At 37.4% G+C, this 22,968-nt stretch overlaps 1 protein-coding gene and 1 pseudogene across 7 annotated transcripts in view; one reads left to right on the forward strand and one right to left on the reverse strand.

Annotated features, from left to right (window-relative positions):
- Positions 1–22,968, forward strand: part of HERC3 (HECT and RLD domain containing E3 ubiquitin protein ligase 3) — a 113,098-nt gene that overhangs the window by 14,493 nt on the left and 75,637 nt on the right. The window contains exon 2 of one of the 7 annotated variants that reach the window (XM_077882846.1): positions 10,493–10,624. The exons of the other annotated variants lie outside the window; for them this stretch is intronic. Coding sequence (XP_077738972.1) covers positions 10,576–10,624 — 49 coding nt within the window. The 5' untranslated portion in view covers positions 10,493–10,575. The remainder of the gene's footprint in view (positions 1–10,492; positions 10,625–22,968) is intronic. 7 annotated transcript variants of the gene reach the window in all.
- LOC144304143 (cyclin-dependent kinases regulatory subunit 2 pseudogene) lies at positions 14,943–15,183 on the reverse strand (annotated as a pseudogene).

Genomic DNA, 22,968 nt, shown 5'->3' on the forward strand with positions numbered 1-22,968 from the left:
GCTTATTGCACACACCTGAGTGTACCCTGTGATTGTTTATTTTTAAAGGTATAGGTATCAAGGCACAATCGTTGTTCAGGGAATGTCGAGTAGTGTGGCAAGGCTGGTGGTGTAGGGTGAAAGGAGATCTTTCCAGGAAGGCGGAGACAACACAGTTAGGGTGAACTCTGGAGTCAGAGAATCCTAGTGGAGTCATTACCTGTCTCTGACTGTATTTCTGAGCCTCAGTTCCCTTTCCTGTAAAAAAGAGACTTCCTGGGCAGCCCGGGTGGCTCAGCGGTTTAGCACCGCCTTCAGCCCAGGGCCTGATCCTGGAGACCCGAGATCGAGTCCCACGTTGGGCTCCCTGCATGGAGCCTGCCTCTCCCTCTGCCTCTGCCTCTCTCTCTCTTTGTGTCTCTCAGGAATAAATAAAATCTTTTTTAAAAAAAGAGAGAGAGACTTTCTATTGTAGTGTAGCTCTTGATGCAATAGATTCAAATGGTAAAGACTACTCGCAAAGCTACCTGTGGCCTGTGAAGGCTGCCCTGCTCTCACCCTCTTGTCTGTCTGCTCTTTTACTCTGCCTTCCATGGTCGCCTGCCCTTCAGTCCCTCCTCCCACTCCCCATTTATGTCTTAGAACCTGCGGTGAGAGGATTCAACCTGGGGTGGCAGGTGAGAAAGGAAACAGAAAGCTTGCAGTCCAGCCAGAGCAAAGACCTGTGGGAGGCACCATGGTGAACGCATCTCAGTGCAATGTGACATTGTTCCAGTGGAGCCTCCTGACAGCTCCGTGGAGCGAGTGGTGGGTGGTTTATGGGCTCTAGGAATGAGTGAGCAGGAGCAGTCATTGCTTCTGCCTGCACATTGGGTCAGGCCAACGCCTCAGCCTGCAGCCACTCCCTGTAGGCAAGGCTGACTGATAACAAGAGACTTGAGCTAGAGGTGTGTCAAGAAGGCTTTTGGATTCAATCATAGAATCCAGCCTGTGTTTGTAATCTAAATTTGTAATAAGCAAGACCCTAGTGTAAATTACAGTAGATTCCAGAAATTTCTGTTGTTGGTTAAGCTTGTCTGTTAATTATAAACTCCATAGCAGCTGTGAAATAGTGCCTCTTTGAATGGAAAGATTATGTGGGTGGGCACCTCCCTCTCTTTAACTTTTTTTCATTGGTAGATGTGTTCTAAATTGGGGACCATTTGGGTTTATTTTTAATGAGTGGGAAAAAGAATGAGCTTGTTTTCTACATGTGTTTATTGAGAACTGTGACCTGGAGAGCAGCTAGGAATGGTGGCGGGGTGGGGGGGGTGTGGAATGTCAGTGACAGACAGACCCTGTTTTTGTGAGATGTGCTGGCTCTAGCTCCCAGGAATGCTACCCCCCACCCTGTGCTGTTTTGGGGGCTGGGTGGGACTTGAGAGAAGACCACTTTCTCAGGATGCTTCTGGGGGCAGTAGGCAGGTTTGTGATTTTAGGTTGATATCATTGGCCAGACCAAAAAACTTTGTCATATGAGGGATTAAAAAGAGTGAGGGAAAGGTGGAAACGAGGAGGTAGGGGATGCAATGGGATGAGAGTCTTCTGTTAGAACATGCGCCGTGAGTCTGTCCTGGCAGTTGATCAGTTTATTTACTTTGTCTCTTAACTGGCATGGTTGCAAGGTACACACATTCATTTTTTTGGAGGAATCCTATACCTTTGACATAGCAGTGCTATAAAGCACTCCACAATTATTATGAAGGGTTTCTTTTTTTCTTCCTTGAGAGCATCTAATAGTTACCCATTACTTTTGCTGTTCCTGAGGTACTCTCATTTCTCTTCTTTGTACTGCCCTTATGTGACCAACTTTGTACATGTCTCTGTGTGTGATGGGGATATTTTCCCAGCGTGTTGGGTAGTCTGGGCTTCTAGCTGAGGTGTGTCTCTGACTCATTCATTTGTGCTTTGTCCAAAGGAAAGGAGTCCTATGACTGCCAGAAGCATTTTTTTTTTTTTATGGACAGAATATGAAAGTCCCACCTAAACTCAATGTCCAGCTTTTAAAAATAAAAGTACTGGTTCTAACTTTTGCATATTACTCTCCCATATGACTTTTCTCTCTTTCATTCTCCCCATCACATTGTAATTATCAACTTTACCGAATCTTCCCCAAAATCAGTGTTAGTTTCAGTGGTGAGGGCATTGTAGGATTATTACTAATTTCCTCATGTTTTTGCCTAGGAATTCATCTCATAATTTTTAAAGACCTAGAGTTACAAAACTACATTATATAAGAAGACCTGTGTGCTTCCTCTCCTTTTAATTTTTTTTATTTTTAATTTTTTCCTTTTTTTAATAAAGCAAACAAAGCATGAGTATTTTTCCAAAATATGATTTTTTAAGTGAAGTACCTAAACTATAACTGAACATTAAGCACATCTTAAAATATTTTGTTAAACTAAAATAGAAACTAGTTGCCCATAGGAAAAAAAATTCAAGAATTTTACCTTAGTTTACTCTGCTTCTTTTATTCCCATCCAGCCACATTGTCAGCACTGTATTCTTCAGCAGTCTCCTTTCCTCATGCATACTCTGATTTTTCATATTGGGATTTTAGCATCAGCTAATCCTTGTGTTATTAGGGTTGTCTGAATTTATGTAGACCTCTTCTAACCTTCCTTCCTATTTTGAGTAGGCAAGGACTGTGGTAGGTGCAATTATTTAATCTAACTTCACTATGTTAAATTTTTAAAATTCTTCATTGACATTCCAGAAAACCTTTTCATAGGAAACCTCAAGGGTAACCATTTATAAGCAGACTTAACATTTCTGTGCAGCCCTGTTTGATTCATATCTATGATTGGTTCCTTTTACTTCCTCCTGAGTTAGTTTCTCTTTCTTGCAGGTAATTTAATCCAATTCACATTCACATTTTGTATTCAACCTAAGCATTTCCATAATGCCCATCACCATATGTAACAGCTCTCCCGCTGTTTGATAAATGAGGTTTATAAAGCAGAATATCTCAAAAGCATCGATTCCCAGAGCTATGGTTGCTGCTAACCCTGGTAGAAGTAACACTTTCAGCTAGCTTATCAAGTTCCTCTCGGGCGTCTGAAGGACACGGTAACTGTCATGTTAATCAGCTTTTGCCGAAAAGCAAAACTAGCTGAGCTGAAAGGAAATAGAAGACATCCTGTAATGACTTCCTATTACTGAAATGCATGTTTCTATGGGCGTAACTCTGATATAAAAGGCAGAAATGTTCAGATCTCAGCATTGCACTGTTAGGAGCCGCGTCCCTTCCTCATTAGGAGTGGCAGGTGGTTTAGGAGGCTGCACAACCCTTTCTGATGATGGTGACGGCAGTAGTACTCAAACCCTATGGCATGTGGTGAATTCTTTTTAGCTGAGTGGACAACTTTCTGTTCAGAGACCTGGAGCTCAGGAGCCACTGTTATTTAATGATTTTATTTTCTGGGGTGGTTCATCAAAAGTTACTTTTTCCTGTCAGTACTCAACCTACTTTCTTTAAAGATACTTGAAAGTTGTAGAAAATGTTATTAATGAGCATATTTATTTTAAAATTTTTTGAAGATTTTAAAAATTTTATTATTTATTTGACACAGAGAGAGAGGGAGAGTGTGCACAAGCGGAGGGAGAAGCAGGCTCCTAACTGAGCAGGGAGCCTGATGCAGGGCTTGATCCCAGGACTCCAGGATCATGACCTCAGCCAAAGGCAGACACTTAACTGACTGAGCCACCCAGGTGCCCTATGCATATTCTTTAATGTGAGGTGTTATTTGTGACTTAAAAATTTACCATGTTACTTTTAAGTAACTAATGGTGTTTTGCATCATGATACAGGAGACTCAGGTCATTTGTTAATTGTAGAAGTGGTTATATAGGTATTATAATCTCTCTTCCTCTGGAGGAGCTTGACATTTTTAAGCTGATTAATCCTCATGATAGTTCTATAAAATAGGTCAATATTATCATCCCAGGCATGTGTGTGTGTGTGTGTGTGTGTGTGTGTGTATATATATACATATATATATACACACAAAGGAGAACAGGAAAGGGAATTGAGTTTCAGTTTTGCTTGGGTGCTGACAGTTTGGTTTTAGTAATCCTAGAATTTTGTTGATGGACATCTTTTTGCTTCAGGTTGCTTGGAAAGGCACAGTAGAATTTTATTCTCTTACTGGTTTTCTTGTTTACTTTTAATTTCTGCTCATTGCATACAAAAGAAACAAAAAGGATATAAATTTGGCCACCAAGAAGCTTCTATTCTTTAATTTACTGGTTAAATGCCAGATATATTCAACGTGTTTTGATTAAAGTTATGGAGAAACAATTCCCTTTTCATCTTTAAAACCATCAGATGACTGCCAGTCTTTTGAGTTATGCTCTTTTGAGTGCCAGATAATCTGGGGGAAAAAACACACATGATAATTCATTTCTCAGGTTGATAGATCTTATTTTCCTTGCAATTTGCCTCTTATTCTTTGTCCCTTTAATTCCTTGAATTATTTACTTATCATTCAGTCATTGATTCAGCAGATGTTTACTGAGTGACTAGACTACCAGGTTCCTCATTTGTTATAGTTACTGTCAGAACACAGCGCATTTCATGTAGATCCTACCCCTCTGGGAGTTAACAGGCTAGGTGGGAATGTTAGATGTGTTCCTGTTGTTCCTTTAAAGATTACATAATCTACTTCACCATTTGCTGAGCAAGTGATCAGGGTTCTAAGTGTGTCAAAATAAGAGTTGTAGTGAAGAGTCAGGTCTGAGTTAGATTACCAACAGTGCTACATTCAGATTTCTAACAAATGCCATCTTTTACAACCACACACATAGAAAGTTCAAGTTTATCTTAGGTTTGTGAGGTTGTGGGAAGAGTGAAATCTAGCGGTTCAGAGAAGGGGTAGCTTTGGGAATGGTGTCATTCTCCTGGGATTTTCCGTGATATTAGTGGGTAAGTCCACCCTTTACTTTTGCACTTGATCTTAGCCAAAAGGCTGAGAACGATACCCTTTACTTTTGAATTTTTGTGTTGCAGTAACAATTTTGTCATTTTGATGATCTCTCTTTTTTATACCTTGGTGACCTGTGATCTTGATAGATGTAGGATAGGTAGAATGTTTTTAAGGAATTTACCAGTCTGGATGGTATATGTGTATTCAACTGGTATTTTACAGTTCTTTAGGATCTACCGGAATCTGAGTAAATACCCTTTCATAGCATGAAATGTTTGAAATCTTTGGTAACTCTCCAGCAGATATATATGCTCTCCTATCTTTGTGGATTTTGGATTTGTTTTTCACTCATTTTAAGACATGTATTGCAATTTCTATTACAATTATTAAATGACTCAGAGCAGTTGAAATTGTTATGGTGAATGATTTTAATTTGGAATATTAGCTAATTATGGAGACAGTATAATGAATAAGAGCATGGACTCTGGAGCCAGACTTCCTGTATTGTAATCCTGGTTTTGCCACTCACTGGTTGTGTGATTCTGGGAAAGTTGCTTAACCTCTGTGTCCCAGTTTTCTTAGTAGTAAAATGTGGATAATAATATCTACATATTAGGATTTTCACGAGGATTTAATGAGTTTATCTCAGGTGTTTAGAATAATGCCTGGCCCAAAGTAAGGACTCAGGTGTTCCCAGTAGTAGTATACGTTACAATTTTTTTGATCTTACTATTCTAGCATATTAAATGAATGAATTCATTACATATATATACACAAAAATAAGTACTTTGATCATTTTTGTAGGTTCCCTTAACACTGTAGAATTTGATGAATGGTCTGTGTGTGCATACAGGGGAGGGAGATGCTATAAGCTAGGGTTGTTAAGAGCGGCTTCACACATTATGCCAGTTCTTACATTTAGACTTTTAAAGATACTCTTTATTTTCAGCTTCTTGGGGTCTTTTACCTTATTGGTCCCAAGAAAAATACCTTGCATATATATATTGGGCACTCTGTAAAAATGAGTTATCCACATACGGACAGAAGATAGATATATCTTCTCTGTGTGCTATGGTTAACATTGCCTCCAGCATTCTGGTGCAAAATTACAAAAGGAAGTGGAGTGAATTAGGCCACTGTGGACATTATAGTACAGGAAGGGCTACTGTATGATGCTCCTACAGGATTGGGACTGTTTGGCAACAGTTAGCCAGGTGATTTGATCTTGCCACAGGTCAAGAAAATAGAGTACAATCAATTTATGCTGAGCCCACCTGAATATCTGTGTGTCATTACTTTAGGCTTCTTGTTAGCTTTGATGGGGGTGAATCTTTTGAGCAGGGATCTAAATGACCTGAAAGAAGGTAAGTGGTTTTCCTTTCTGCATTTTGCAGTTGCTTAAGAAGAAATCATTTTTTTTGTTTGTTTGTTTTTTTAAGAAGAAATCATTTTGGAGTCTGAACCGGTCTGATCCCTGCTTTTTAAATTTTTATTTAAATGGGCATGTGTTAGGATGCTTTCAGCTGCAGGTAACAGAGTACTAAGCTAAATTCTGCGGGAACAATAAGTAAAAGAGATCTTAATATCTCTTTATAGAGCATTCTAGGATTGGTTAAATCAGCACAAGGACACCATCAAGCATGCAGGTGCTTCCCATCTTTCTGTTTGGCCATCTTCACTTTGTTGTCTTTTTTCCTTGGGCTTGTCCCTTCGTGGTCACCAGGTGACTGCCACAGTTTCAGGCATCACATTCTCACAAAGCTATATTCAAAGGCAGACAGGAAGGGGCGTTTGCTTTTGTGTTACCTTTCAAGAATGGGGAAAATCTTGCCTAGGAACCCCCTCTACCACATCTTCCTTTGACTCACTGGCCAGGCCTGGGTTTCGTGCCTATCATAGACCAGTCACTGGTGTGCCTGAGTAAGTGAAATAGGAAATACCTGTTTGGCATAGTTCAAGGCTCATCCCCTAGGACTGGGGTCCCACCTTTAGGGTTAAAGGGTTCTAGTGCAAGGAGAAAGTAGGTGATGGCTAATGGGGAAGCAACACAGAGCATCTTCCACAAGGCCAATTTCCTATTGCTTGCAGTCTAGGGTCTTTGATGCTTTAAGGTGGAATCATAGGGTCTTATTATTGCTCCATGTTATAATCTATAGTTATTTTATGAAATCAACACCAACACCTTCACATTGACCTCGAACAAAACTGATGGCTACCATTATGAGCTAATGATTTTGTAGTGTTTATTAATATATGATTTGGAATGGTGTATTTCTTTTTTTTTTTTTTTTTAAGATTTTATTTATTTATTCATGATGGACCTAGAAAGAGGCAGAGACACAGGCAGAGGGAGAAGCAGGTTCCATGCCGGAAGCCCAATGCGGGACTCCATCCCGGGACTCCAGGACCGCGCCCCGGGCCAAAGGCAGGCGCTAAACCGCTGAGCCACCCAGGGGTACCCCGGAATGGTGTATTTCTTAAGAATTTGTATCTTTGTATTTAAGTGCTAGGCCCAGTGTGGTAGGCACATAGGGTAGGAAATGTGTTAAGTAAATACATGTCTCATAGGTTTTACTATTTTGTCACTTTGCCTGTGCTCTGTATGGGTTCTGGGAGGTTCCTGGACTTAGATCAACAAAGATCAGAGTGATGTTTGTTTAAGAAGATCAGAGAATTTTAAGGACGGAGGATAAAAGAGTGACTTAAATGGTCAATATTTCCATTTATGAGGCTTCACAACTAACAATGTTTCCAACTAACATTGGATTTAGTATCACACAGCAGAACTTCTCTAAAGGGAGCTGCAGTAGACATGGCTACTTCAGCTCAGTAACCTTTATCAGTTTAACCCATTTTTAGAAAGTCTGCAAAGATCATGAATGTCTGAGAATAGTGTCTTTAGCAAGTAGTATCACTTGGGCCATGAATCAGGCATTCATCTATTAGTGATCCTCCTGCATTTAACTGTCAAATTTAAAATCATGAAGCAAACATTAAAATATATCCTTTACAATGCTTCCCAGCCCTTACCACCACACCTTTCCCCAGCTGTAAGTAAATTTCCAGGTGACTATGAATATCCATTTGTTAATATGATTGATATAAATACCTTCCACTGATAGGCTTTTTTTTTTTTTTTAAAAGAAAACAGAATGTGTGGGTATGAGTTTATGTATAAGGCAATGGTAGATGGATGGGAGTGGAATTTTGTAGTGATGCAAAGATTTATGCTCCTTGCTGATTCTCTAGCTCACTGATGTGGTTGTAAGATTTTTTGAGCCTGACTTAGAGCCTACATTTATCCCCAAGTGCTTTGCCAGCAAGGGTCTGCTTTGCCACTATGCGGGGGTTTTTTTAGATGCCAGAATTAGCCTGTTATATGGAAAGTTTAATTTTCTTTCTTGTGATATTTTTCTCCTTTGATACTCTATCAGCTCTTGAAATGAAAACATTTGCAGTGGACTCAGATTTTCAAAGGAATATGATTTACCTCATTAAAATTTGAGAGTGAGAACTTTCCATGAGGTTTAGTCACAATAGCATTTCAGCTGTCAACTGTTTGGGGTTATTCATATTGCTAGGAAGAGCATCATAAGGCTCTTTTTGTTTTTCTTTAATGCTATTGCACTAACAGTTGACTGTATTTCCTGTGCTGTACTTTTCATCCCTGTGACTTATTCATTCTGTAACTGGAAGCCAACACCTCCTACTCTGCTTCTCCCATTTTGCTCACTCCCCCTTCCCTCTGGCAGCCACCAGTTGTCTGTATTTATGGGTCTGTTTCTGTTTTTTTTTTTTTTTTTTGCTTGTTTATTCATATGGCTTTTAGATTCCTCATATAAGTGATATTATATGGTATTTGTCTTTTTCTGATTTCTTTCACTTAGTGTAATACCCTCTAGGTCCATTCATGTTGTCACAAATGGCAAGATCTCATTCTTACATCTGAGTAGTATTTTACTGTCTGCATATATGCCACATCTTCTTTACCCATTTATATATGGACAGACGCTTGGGTTGCTTCCATAACTCGGCTATCATAAATAATGCTGCAGTACATAGAGGGGTGCATATAGCTTTTCTAATTAGGTGTTTTTGCTTTCTTTGGGTAAATACCCACAAGTGAAATGAATGAAGTTTCTGTTTTTTATTTTTTGAGGTGCTTCCATACCATTTTGGTGCAGCGGCACCAATTTAGGGCTCTTTTTTCCCCCCTCTTTACAAGTCTTGTTAATGAGAGCTTGCAGAGAGTTCTTAACAATTTAAAGAACCTGTTTCCCACTTTGCATGGATTCGTGGTCAATACACTTTATACTGTGAAAAAAATTTTTCATTGATTGATTTGGAATCAGCCTAGTGCTGCATGATCATGGTTAAATAGATGTGCTGAATGAGACAGCAAGTTCTCCATTCTGCCTGTGCTCAGAGGCTGTGGGGCACAGAATCAAAATAGTGCAGAAACGCGGGGGGGGGGGGGGGGGGGGGAGGGGGCGGTGCATTATGCCTTGGACGCAAGTGCCCTGGTTTCCTTTAAGAAGGTGAAGGCTGCTTGATGGGCCATGCAGGTTCTCCTCCAAGCCCAGCTGGAAGTAAGAATATTGGCAACCAGGAGAAGAGAAAGGAAAGCTAGAAGAGCAGAGATAGCTAGCAGTCATGCTGAGCTCACCAGGAGGCACAAGTTAAATGCTTTTTTCTTCATATGGAGAAAAGTAGGCTGAGGTAATTATGGAATGTTTTTGTTTACTGTGAGGTGGTATATAATAGAGATACCCCAAACCAGCTAGTCCTGTGTGAGAAGTTGGAAGTTTTTTGAGATGTCTTTATGAGTGTTAGCTCACGCTTTACCCATCTTTCTGTTCTTTGTTCTTCACTGAAGCACAGAAGTTTTGGTGAATGTATTTCGTATTTGCACTGTAGAGACATTGGTGGTGAACAATATATGGGTATATATACTCCGGCTATTTTATGCTCTCCTTTTGGTTGTGGCATATAATACAAATTGACTGGATGCCTGTATCCTTTCTTTACTATTCTAGCTTGTCATAAAGGATGGGCTACCCTCTTATATGGAGGAGGACTCATTTATAGCCTTTATAAAGGTTTTATAAATAGCTACTTTTTATATTTCTAAATTGACACAATGTAATTAGGAGTAGGAAGTGGTGGGCCAGGCCCCCAGAGAGCAATGAGCAATATTTCTCTCCCTCTCTCTATCCTGACTTCTCTGTTTCTGTTACACACACACATGCACACGCACACACACACGCATGGGTTGTATCAGCTGCATGGGTTGAATGCGGGGGGGGGGGAGAGTGCCTGTACACTTCACCCAGGAATAGGTAGGGCCACTGGGCCCATGGAGTTTCTTTTCCTTGTCATTTTATGAGCTCAAGAAAAAAACCAAACTCTTAATCCATCTCATCATTCCCCATCCCTTTGTTACATCACTTTATGAATTACCATTTAACTGCCTTGATGGAGTTATTTTGGGTCAGAAAAACATTATTTAAAGTTTGTCCACAGTTAAAATGAACCATTAACTTTTGCAGTGTTCCAGCCAAACAGAGCTTTCTAGAGACCTTCTTGGGACTGACCCTCGTGTGTCCAGTTGGGGAGCTTCAGGCTTCAGTGCATGTGGATGAAACCAACCACTAAAAGCTCTGTGACAGGAAAGACTGGAGGTAATCAAAGAATTAAAGAGAAATGAATTCTTTTCTTTGTTGTAGTTTAAGTGCCTCCTCTCCAGTTGTCATCATGATCAGGCCAGAGCCACAAATCAAGAAGATTGGTCTTCTTTTGCTTAGATTTTATTTATTTATTCATGACAGACACACAGAGGAGGCAGAGGCATAGGCAGAGGGAGAAGCAGGCTCCCTGCAGGGAGCCTGATGTGGGACTCCATTCCAAGACCCCAGGATCACGACCTGAGCCAAAGGCAGATGATCAGTTTCTGAGACACCCAGGCTCCACTCTTCTTTCACTTCTGTTCTCTTTCTTTATGGAATTTATGACTCTGAATTTTGTCTCTGTTTTGTGTAGTTTGTATATTTATATTAAGGACTAGGGTGCTTTGACTTTCTTTACACTTGTATACAGAATTTCTTTCTGGTCAAGATTGTATGGCTGCCCAGGTGACTTGGGCATATGATCCCAGAGTATTTCAGTGGGACAGGATGGTGTACTTAATAAGTGAAATTGATAGAGTTGACTCTTTATCTGCAAATAGACCTAGACCATCTAGCTCATTCCATATTCAAAAGTAACTTCCAGATATATGAAGGACATAAATGTAAAAAGTAAAACTACAAAAAAAAATTTAAAAAAAAACTTAGAGGAATGCATTTAGAACCTTGGGGATTCTAAAGTGAGACAGGTGGTCCAGAAGCCATAAAGGAAGCGATTGGCAGATTTTTAATTTTTTTGTGATCTAAGGCAAGAAAAACAAAAGATGAATCTAAGTTGGGAGAAATAGTGTCACGAATTACCAGATAAAGGTTTCATATCTCAAATATAGCAAAGCATCTTCAAGTTGATAAGGAAAAGATAAGCAGCCCTGTAATAAAATGGGCATTTTACAGAGGAGCACTTGTAAATGGCAAATGAATATATGCAAATATGTTCGGTGAAATGAAGATTAAAATGAGATACCATTTTATTCATCCATTTGATTGGCAAAAAATTTCAGTTAGTAATATCCAACTGCTCACTAGTTTTGGAAAATGGTTACTGCCATGTGCTGATTGAGGCAGTGTGGGCTACTGCAGTCTTTTTGTAAATCAACTGTGGTTAGTAAAATTTAAAATGGTTATACCTTTTGAATAAGCAGTTCTATTTTTAAGCTTCCTTACACAAATAAAAGTGTTAATATATAGCAGAAGAAAATACTTCTAAGGATGCTTACTGCAGCAGTGTTTTCAGTGGCAAGGTAATGGAAACAGCTTGCTCATACTCTAGGGAAGAGGTTGAATAAATATGATGGATAGTCACAAGTTAAAGCTTTGGGTACCATCTTTATACTGATGACTCACAAATTATTTCCAGCCTCATTTTAACTGAATTTCAAACTTGGTGTCCATTTAAGATCTTCACTTGGATGTGTAATTGGCATCTTAAATTTAACATCCCAAGCCAAACCTGATTTTTTTTCCCCTAAACCTGTTCTCCACCTTGTTTTCTCTATATTTGTATATGGCAGTTCCAGCTCTCAGGTCAAAAACCTTGAAGCCATCCCTGAACCCATCTCCCTCACTTCACTGCCCTGTGAATTTCTCCCCTTACTTGGTCCTAGACCTCCTGTTTCTCTTCCTTGCTTATTTTTCTTCATAGTTTTGGCATATCTGTTATACTGCATTCTATCTGGTCTCTCTTTTATTTAACCCCCATGAGCTTTGGGGCTGTTTTGTATTTCCCAATACCTAGAATAGTGTTTGGCATATGTAAGTACAGCCTTCAGTAACAATATTGTGTATTTGAAAGTTGCTAAGAGAGTAAATCTTTTTTTTTTTTTTAAGAGAGTAAATCTTAAAAACTCTCATAACAAGAAAAAAATTGTAACTAGGTATGGTGATGGATATTAACTAGATTTATTGTGATCATTTCACAATATGTACAAATATTGAGTCATTATGTTGTATATAATGTGTATCAAATATTCCTGAAATCAAGAAAGTTCAGTGCAGTTCCCTGAAAAAAAAAAAGTCAAGCCAAAACTTTATCGAAAAAAATTTACATCCGTTTGATTTTTCCTTCCTGTGACTCTTATGTGGAATTTATTTCTAGACAGGCTTATGTAGCTTCAGCAGTCAGGCATTTGCTTGTTGGCCTGTAGTGATCTCCATTTCTACAGGTGTGAAACTGAGAAAGAAAGGTACTCTAAGAAATACTGCCGGCACTCCAGGAGATTTGCCTGATTTGTTTTTGGGAAGTATTTATGAAATAAGTTGGAATTACAGTAGACTCTTGAACAACACAGGAGTTTGGTACTGACCCCTGTGCTGTCTCAAATTTGTGTATAACCTTTGCCTTCCTTATAACTTGACTACTAATAGCCTGTGATTGACTGGAAGCCTTGCTGATAACGTAAACTGTCGATTAACACATGTTTTGTATGTCATATGTATTCAATACTGTATTCTTAGAATAAAGAGGAAACCTAGAGAAAAATGTCAAGAGAATCATAAGGGAGAAAAAATACATTTATAGTATCATACTGTATTTGTAAAAAAGAAAAATCCACATGTAAGTGGACCCATGCAGATCAAACCTATGTTATTCAGAGGTCAACTAAATATTATTGGTGCAGAGGACCCAAGTATATTGAGTGTTGACATCCTATATGTCTTAGTTTCTTTACCCAAATATGTGTTGAGTTTCTTTTGTATCTTAAAGCTGTAAGTATTCCAGAATGAGAACCCATATGATTACTTCTGTGGTAGGTAATTACACTTGCATTGCAGTGACAGTTGCTGACTTAGGTTTGTACCTATTCTTCCCCCTGAGACCTCTTTATTTTTAATAATAGCTTTATTAGGTATAATTCACGTACCATGCAATTTACCCATATAAGGTATGTAATTTGGCGGTTTTTTAGTATATTCACAGTTATGCACCCATCACCATGATCAATTTTAGAACATTTTCCTCACCCCAAAAGAGACCTCTTACCATTAGCAGTCATCCAGCTCTTCTCCCATTCTCCAACCACTGGCCTTGGGCAACTGCTCATCTTCTTGTCTTTATAGAGTAGCCCATTCTGGATACTTTATGTAAATGAAATCATAAGTATGTGGTCTTCTGTGACTTGCTGATTTTAATTTAGCATGTTTTTAAAATTTATAGCTTCTATTTCACTCCTTTTTGTTGCCAAATATTTCATTGCATTGATATACCACATTTTGTGTGTACTTGGCAGTAGATGGTCTTTTAGGATATTATTAATAATGCTGCTATGGACATTTGTATACAAGTTTTTGTGTGGATATATGTTTTCATTTCTCTTGGGTATATACCTAGGAGTGGAATTGTTGGGTCATAGTGTAACCGGGTTTAACTTTCTAAGAACTGCAAACTACTTTCCAAAGTGGTTGTACCATTTTGCATTCTTGTTAGCAGAGTATGAGGGTCTGAGACATTTTTTTTTTAGAAAATCAGATCTGTCCATAAGAGTGCCTACCTCAGGGTTATTGTGAATATTAAGTGAGAGAAAGCATATCAAGTACTTCAAAGAGTCCTTGGTATGTAGAAAGCAGGGAACAAATGCTAGAAATTTTAGCATTATTGATATAATGGGTGCTCCATGTGTTGAACAAGTTCAGAATCGATGCAGTGTTTTGTGTGGCAAAATGCACAAAATTCACTATCCTAACCAATTTTCAGGGTATGGTTTAGTAGTATTAAATACATTTAAAATGTGCTACCATTCACACCATCTGCCTCTAACACTTTTTTCATCTTGTAAAACTGACACAGTAATGCCCCATGTCCCTCTTCCCCCAGGCCTCTGGCAGCCACCATTCTGCTTTCTGATTTTGACTGTTCTAAACTACTTTATACAAGTGGAATCATATAATATATCTCTTTTTGTGATTGTCTTATTTCATTTAGCATAATTGCCTCAAGTTTTATCCATGTTGTAACATGTGTCAGAGTTCCTTCTTTTTTAAGCCTGAATAATATTGCATACTGTGATGTACTGCATTTTGTTATTCCTTCATCTGTCAGTGGACATTTTTTTTAATGCAACATACAAACCTTATTTTAAAAAGTAACAGGCAAAGTCAAACAGGCACTTATATTAAGAGGAAAAATTCATCTTGAACACCTTACAATAACCTACTTGCAGTTGCATTTAACTGAACTCTGTTGCTGTGAAGAATACAGCTGATGCACAGGTATGGATTAACAATTTGTACATTTTTTCAAGTATTCACTGAATACTACCTTCTATACACATATACATTAAATTTGAAAAACATTTAATTGACAATCCCCAGTTATACTTCATTTTTGTTGCTCTTTTGGAAGAGGTCATCTAAAGAGAAGAAAATGTGGTTCTGGCTCATGAATCATGTAATGAACACAGCCTAGACTCTGTTGGACATAAGTCTCCTCCACGCCTCTTCAGACATCAGATGGGTTTTCAGTACTTGTTTGGAAAGTTCTCTGGGTAACATGACATGCCAGTACTTGTAGTGCTCATCGAAGTACTTGTCTGAGTAGTAGATCTGCTTGTGGGCCATCCTGCGGGTTGGCAGGAGCGACAGTGTACAAAGAGCCAGCATTGTGGGCCTCAATGTCCAGGTCAGGCCGAGGCAACGACTCGACTGCAATCAACCTGTCAATGGACATTTTGGTTGCTTCCATGTATTTGCTATTGTGAATAATACTTCTAAGAACACGAATGTACAGATACTTTTTTGAGACCCTATTTTCAGTTCTTTTCTACCCAGAAGTAGAATTGCTGTATCATATAGTAATTCTATCTTTAATCTTTTGAGGAAGCATCATACTGTTTTCCCCAGGGGCTGTACCATTTTACGTTCCCATCAACAGTGCACAGGGACTCTGATTTCTCCCCATCCTCATCAACACTTGTTATTTTCTGTTTTTCTGATAGTAGCCATCCTAATGGGTGTGAGGTGGTATATTACTATAATTTTGGTTTGCATTTCTCTAATGATTAATGATATTGAGCATCCTTTCATGTGCTTATGGGCCATTTAAGTATCTTCTTTGGAGAAATGTGTTTTCAAGTCCTTTTTACTTTTTGAATTGGGTTGTCTTTTTGTTAAGTTTTAGGAGTTTTCTATATATTCTGGATCTTATTCTCTCTCTTCTTCTTTTTTTTTATCTTATTCTCTTATCAGATATGCAAATTGCAGCATATTTCCCTGTTCTTGGGTTGCCTTTTGACTCTATTGAAAGTGTCTTTTGATGCATAAAATTTTTTTGAATTCTCACAAAGTCCAATTCATCTTTCTTTTCTTTGCCTGTGCCTTTGGTGTCATAGCCAAGAAATCCAAGTGCCAAATCCAGTGTCATGAAGACTTTTAATGCAATATTTCTTAATATTAGAATCAGTTGGACAATTAAAAAAACCAGAAAGCATGTGGTCTTCCTAAATTTGCTGATTCAAGGGCTAGGATGGAGCCAGATGTATGTATTCAGAAAAGACTCCCTTCTGAATATTGACTCTGATGAAGCTGTCTCTAGGCCCTTTCAGGCTGATTTGATGATTCATCCTTTGTCTTCATAATATGCTGTGCACAATTTTGTCATTGGATTTCCCTCACTATAATAGTCTGTCTTCTGTTAGAGATTTTTCAATCATGATGGATAGATGGGTAGGTGGGTGAATTAATAACTGGCAGTTTATCACTCAGGGCACACCTGGGATGTTCCCTCTTCCAAGAAGCCTCCTTTAACTCTCTCTCCCCCATGCATAGGCTGGATTAGATGCCTGTCACATGGGCTGCCTTTAGTAGACTGCACATGCCCCTTTCATTACAGTGTGCTATAACATCAGTTTATAGGCCCTGTTTTCTTCTTCAGTTAGAGGGAACTTGAATGCAGAATCATATTTTATTTGATAGCCTCTTCAAACGGTGTTGGGAAAACTGGACAGCAACAATGCAGAAGAATGAAACTGGATCATTTCCTCACACCATACACAAAATGAATACACAAAATGGATGAAAGACCTAAATGTGAAACGAATCCATCAAAATCCAGAGGAAAACGCAGCAGTGTCTTACTAAACACGTTGCTGGAGGCCAGGGAAACAAAAGCAAACATATATTATTGTGAGAGCATCATGATAAAAAATTCTGCACAGGGGAGCCTGAGTGGCCCAGATGGTTAAACATCTTCATTCGGCTCAGGTCATGATCTTGGGGTCCTGGGACTGAGCCCTGAGTTGAGTTCCTAGCTCAGTGGGGAGTCTGCTTCTCCCTCTGCCTCTCCCGTGCTACCCCCACGCACGTGCTCGCTCTCTCAAATAAATTAATAAAATCTTAAAAAAAACAACAAAACAAAAACAACCACACCTCTACAGAGTGAAAGAAACAGTCAACAAAACTAAAAGGCAACCTACAGAATGGGAGAAGATATTTGCAAATGACAGATCTGATAAAGGGTTAGTATCCAGAATGTATAAAAAAACTTATGAAACTCAATACCCCCAAACCAAATAATCCAGTTAAGAAGTGGGCAGAAGACATGGATAGACATTTTTCAAAAGAAGACATCCAGATGGCTAAGAGACACATGGAAGGATGTCCAACATCAGGGAAATGCAAATCAAAATCATGATGAGATACCACCTCACACCTATTAGAATGGCTAAAATTCAAAACACAGGAAACAAGTATTGGCAAGGATGCAGAGAGAGAGGAACCCTCTTGTACTGCTGATGGGAATGCAAACTGGTGCAGTCACTTTGGAGAACAGCCTGGAGGTTCCTCAAAAAGTTAAAAATAGAACTACCCTACAACCCAGTAATTGTACTACTACATATTTATCCAAAGGATACAAACATATAGATTCAAAGGGATACATGCACCCAGATGTTTATAACAGCATTATCAGCAATAGCCGAACTATGGAGAGAGCCCAAATGTCCATTGAGTAATCAATGGATAAAGAAGTGACACACACACACACACACACACACACACACACTAGAGTATTACTCAGCCATCAAAAAGAATGAAATCTTGCCATTTGCAATGACAAGGGTGGAGCTAGTGTATAATGCTAGGTGAAATAAGTCAAAGACAATATATGATTTCACTCATGTGGAAATTAGGAGACAAAACAGATTAACACATGGGAGGAGGAAAAAAATGAGAGGGGTCACAAACTATAAGAGACTTTTTTTATTTTTTTCATAAGAGACTCTTAATGATAGAGAACAAACAGGGTTGATGGAGGGAGGTGGGGGGATGGGTATTAGGGAGAGCACTTGTCATAAGCTCATGAGCTCATGTGTCATGAGCACTGGGTGTTGTATGTAACTGATGAATCATTGAATTCTCCTGAAACTGATATTGCACATTATACTAACTAGAATTTAAATAAAAATATGGGAAAATAGAATTATATCTTGTCTTTGATTTCTAATATATATAGAATCTTGTATATGATAAACTTGTAGTTTAGTTTGATGGATGTATTGCATTTTATTTTATTTTATTTATTTATTTATTTATTTTGCATTTTATTTTATTTTATTTTATTTTAAAAAATATTTTATTTATTTATTCATGAGAGACACAGACTGAGAGAGAGGCAGAGACATAGGCAGAGGGAGAAGCAGGCTCCATGCAGGGAGCCCGACGCGGGACCTGATCCCGGGACTCCAGGATCACACCCTGGACTGAAGGCAGGCACTAAACCGCTGAGCCACCCAGGAATCCCCTGTATTGCATTTTAAAACCAGCTTTCTTGGCGTGCCTGGTTGGCTCAGTGGTTGAGCACCTGCCTTTGGCTCAGGTCATGATCTTGGGGTCCTGCGATCAAGTGCCACATCAGGCTCCCATAAGGAGTTTTACCAGTCATAGAGGATCAGGTGGCCATCACAGTCATGATTGAGAACATTTCTTTTATCCTAACCTTTCTTGTGTTTTTTCCCTACATCTGCTTTTTATTGTTACAGTTTTGACTTTTCTAGGATTTTATATAAGTGGAATCATATATAATCTTTTGTCTATGGCGTTTTAAAATGGTGCTTATGAGATTCATATATTATTGCATATGTTTGTCATATTTTGTTGCTGAATAGTACTCCATTTTCCATTTTATGGATATAATGTTTATCCATTTTTCAGGTAATGGACTTTTTTTTTTTTCCAAGTTTGGGCTGCTTTGAGTAAAATTGCTAAGAATATCTGAGTACAATTTCTTTTGGTAGACCTATTTTTAATTTTTCTTGAGTAAATTCATAGGAGCTGATTTATATGGTAATTTTATAAGAAACTGCCAGATTTCCACAGTGACAGTACTATTTTAAATTTCTACCAGCAGTTCATCCTTACCATCACTTAGTATTTATTGTCCATCTTTTAAATTTTAGCCATTGGAATAGAATCTCATAGTGGGTTTAGTATGCATTTCACTAATGACTAATGATCTTGAGCAACTTTTTGTGTGCTTATATTTAGCTGTTCATGTGTCTTATTTTTGGCAAAATGAATATTCGAGTATGTTCCCATTAAAAAAAATAAAAATGCTTTCCTTAATCTTTTTTTTTTTAAAGATTTTATTTTTAAGAATCCCTACACCTAGTGTGAGGCTCACACTTACAATCCTGTGATCAAGAGCCATTTGCTCTTATGACTAAACTAGCCAGGCATTCCACTGCTTGTCTTATTCTTGAGATATAATAGTTATCTATATATTCAGGATGAAGACTTTTATCAGATATTTTGCAAATATCCCAATCTGTGGTTTTCCTTTTCATTTTTTTGACAAGTATCTTTTGAAGAGCAAAGAAATTTTTTTTTCTGAAGAACAAAAATTTTTATTTTGTAGAAATCCAGTTATCAATTTTTACTTTTAGGATTCATTTTTTTTTTTTTAAGATTTTATTTATTTATTCTTGAGAGAGATAGAGAGGCAGAGAAACAGGCAGAGAGAGAAGCAGGCTCCATGCAGGGAGCCTGACATGGGACTCGATCCCAGGTCCCCAGGATCACACCCTGGGCCGAAGGCGGCGCTAAACCGCTGAGCCACCTGGGCTGCCCTGTGTTTTGTGTTTTAAGAATATCACCTAGCCCAAGATTACAGTGCTTTTTCTCCTAAATTTCCTCCATCAAATTTTATAGTTTAGCTCTTAAATTTTGGTCTACGTTCTGTTTCAATTTAATATTTTGTATGTTTGTGAGATAATGGTCAAAGTTTATTTTTTGCATATGGATCAGCTCCTACTGAATTACCATGGTACCTTTGAAAATTAGTTGTACTGATCGATGTGTGTACTGATCAATTTCTGGACATTCTGTTCTGTTAATCTACATACCTGTCTTTAATCAGTATTACACTGTATTGATTATTGTAGCTTTACAGTAAACTTTTAAAGTACGTAGTCCAGATAGTTTAAATCTGACCTTGTTTTTCTTTTTCAGAATATTTTGGCTATTGTAGAAATAAGTGAGTCAGAGAAAGACAAATACCATATGATTTCATTCATTCGTGGAATTTAAGAAACAAAACAGATGAACATAGAGGAAGGGAAGGAAAAATAAAATAAGATGGAAATAGGGAGGCAAACCGTAAGAGACTTTAACTATAGAGAACAAACTGAGGGTTGCTGGAGGGGAGTAGGAAGGGGCATGCATGGGGTAACTGGGTGATGGGCATTAAGGAGAGCATTTGAAGTAATGAGCCCTGGGTGTTGTATAGAACTGATGAATCACTGAATTCTACCTTTGAAACTAATAATAGAGTATATGTTACTTAAATTGATTTAAATAAAAAAATTTAAAAATATTTTGGCTATTCTAGGTCTTTGGCTTTGCATATGAACTTGAGAGTCAGCATTTCAGTTTTTATCCAGAAGTCCACCGGGATTTTCATTGGGATCACTTTGAGTCTCTAGATCAATTTGGGGAGATTGACATTTTAACAATATTGAATCTTCTGATTCATGAACATGGTATACATCTCCATTTTCTGGGCTGTCTTTATTTCCTTAGCAATATTGTGTACTTCCCAAGAAATAGGTCTTGCACATATTTCGTTTCTAAATACTTCATATATTTGATGTAATTATACATGGTATTTTTAAAACAATTTAAGTTTCAATTTCTTTGGTATTCTGTAGAAATTATATAGAATTTTATATAATATTATATAGAAATATGGTTAATTTTTTGTATATTGATCTTAAATCACCTTTTTAAGGTCTCTTACTAGTTCTAGTAGTATTTTTTTTGTGCAGTCCTTATGAATTTCTACATAAGTGATAGTGTTGTCTACAAATCAGTTTTATTTCTTCCTTCCTGACCCTATGTGTTTTATTTCATCTTCCTTCCTTAGTTTACTGAGTGATCTCTAGTACAGTGATGAATAGAAGTGATAAAAGTAGATATCCTTGTCTTGATCCTGATTTTAGTGGAAAAATATTCATTTTAACCATGTGTTTTGTTCACACTGAAAGGTTTTTCTTGGATTCCTTTTATCAAGTTATCAAGATCCCTAATACTTACTAATTTTTCTTAAAACTATGAGTGTTGAATTTTGTGAAATGCTATTCTCAAACTATTGAAGTGATTGAACAGATTTTCATTTTTAGTCTGTTGAGTGGTAAATTACATGGATTATTTGTGTATGTTAAATTGAACTTGCATTCCTAGGATAAATCTCACTTGATGATTTTCACATGTTGTTTTGATTTCTAAAAATTTGGCAAGGTTTGTACATCAGCATTACTGATTTTCTTTTAATGTTTTTGGTTTTGTTCTATGGGTAATGCCAGCCTCAAACAATGAGTTGGGAAGTATTCCCTCTATTGTTTTCTGAGTTTATTTATATTTTATCTAGGCTTATTATAGGTTATTATTTCTTCTTTAAGTAGTTGGTAGAATCACCACTGGAGCCATCTGAGCCTAGAGATTTCTTTAGGGATATTTTTAGTTACAATTTCAGTTTTAAAAAAAGATCTAGAATAGTCAGATTACCTATTTTAGGTGAGTTTTTATAGCTTGTGTCTTTCAAGGAACTTGTCCATTTCACTTAGGTTGTCGCATTTTGGGGCATAAAATTTTTTGTAATGTCCCCTTGTTACCTTTTTCATGTCTGTAAGATCTGTTTTTCTGATATAAATAATTTGTGTATTCTCTGTTTCCTGATTAGACTGGGTAGAGGTTAATCAATTTTACTAATATTTTCAAAGGGTAAGTTTTTGGTTTCAGTGATTTTTCTTTTTTTTTCTTTTTGTTTTCTATTTCATTGGTTTGTGCTATTTTCTTCTATTTACTTTGTACTTAATTTACTATGTTTTTTCAGTTTTTTAATGTGGAAATTCAAATCACTGATTTGTCATTTTTATTCTTTTCTAATAAGCATTTCATGCTAAATACTTCCTTTTAAGCTTCACTTTATTTAGCAGTCTACCAGTTCTTACTGGATCTGTTCTTAGTACTCAAAGTACTTTCTAATAATTTCCCTTATGATTTCTTTTTTGACCTTTGGATTATTTAGAGTATGTAGTTTAATATCCAAATACATGGGGATTTTACTGAAATTTTTCATTTTATTTCTAGTTCAGTACTCTGTGGTCAGAATACGTAGTTTGTATGATTTCAGCCCTCGTAAAATTATTTAGATTTGTATTGTAGACCAGAATATGGTCTATTTTGGTGACTGTTCTGTGTGCAATTGGAAAGAATGTGTTTTGCTATTGGTGGGTAGAATGTTTTATAAATATCAGATAGGTTTTGCTACATATATTTTGAGACTGTATTATTAGATATATACACATTAAAGATTATTGACAAATTGTTCCTTTTAATGTCATGAAATGTCATTCTTTATCCCTGATAATATCCACTACTTTGAAGTGTACCTTGCCTGATATGAATATAATAGCTTTAGCTTTCTTTTGATTAGTAGCTAGCATGATGTATCTTTTCCCATCCATTTACTTTTCATTTTTCTATGTCTTTATATTTGAAGTGGGTGTTTTGAAGGCAGAATATAGTTGGGTCTTGCACATCAGTACAGTCTACCTTTGTTTGGAGTTTTTACACACACAGACACACACACAATTTTTAAGAAAAAATGGACAGAAAACTACCAACCTAAAGTAGATGAATTTCAATACAGAGATGTTTTGCCTGTTGTGATAAAATTTTATCCAAAGCTATAAGCATCAGTGGGATTATGTATCTTTAGGAAGCCCCTCAAGAAGCATTTGATCTTGCGTTATGATTGTAGATTTTTACATTTATACTTTATAAGGTAGCACACACTCTAAAATTGGAAAAATAACCTGCAAGCTTGAAAATGGTCTCCTATTGTTAAATTG

Source organism: Canis aureus, chromosome 33 (genome assembly GCF_053574225.1).
Source record: "Canis aureus isolate CA01 chromosome 33, VMU_Caureus_v.1.0, whole genome shotgun sequence".
Lineage (NCBI taxonomy): Eukaryota > Metazoa > Chordata > Mammalia > Carnivora > Canidae > Canis > Canis aureus.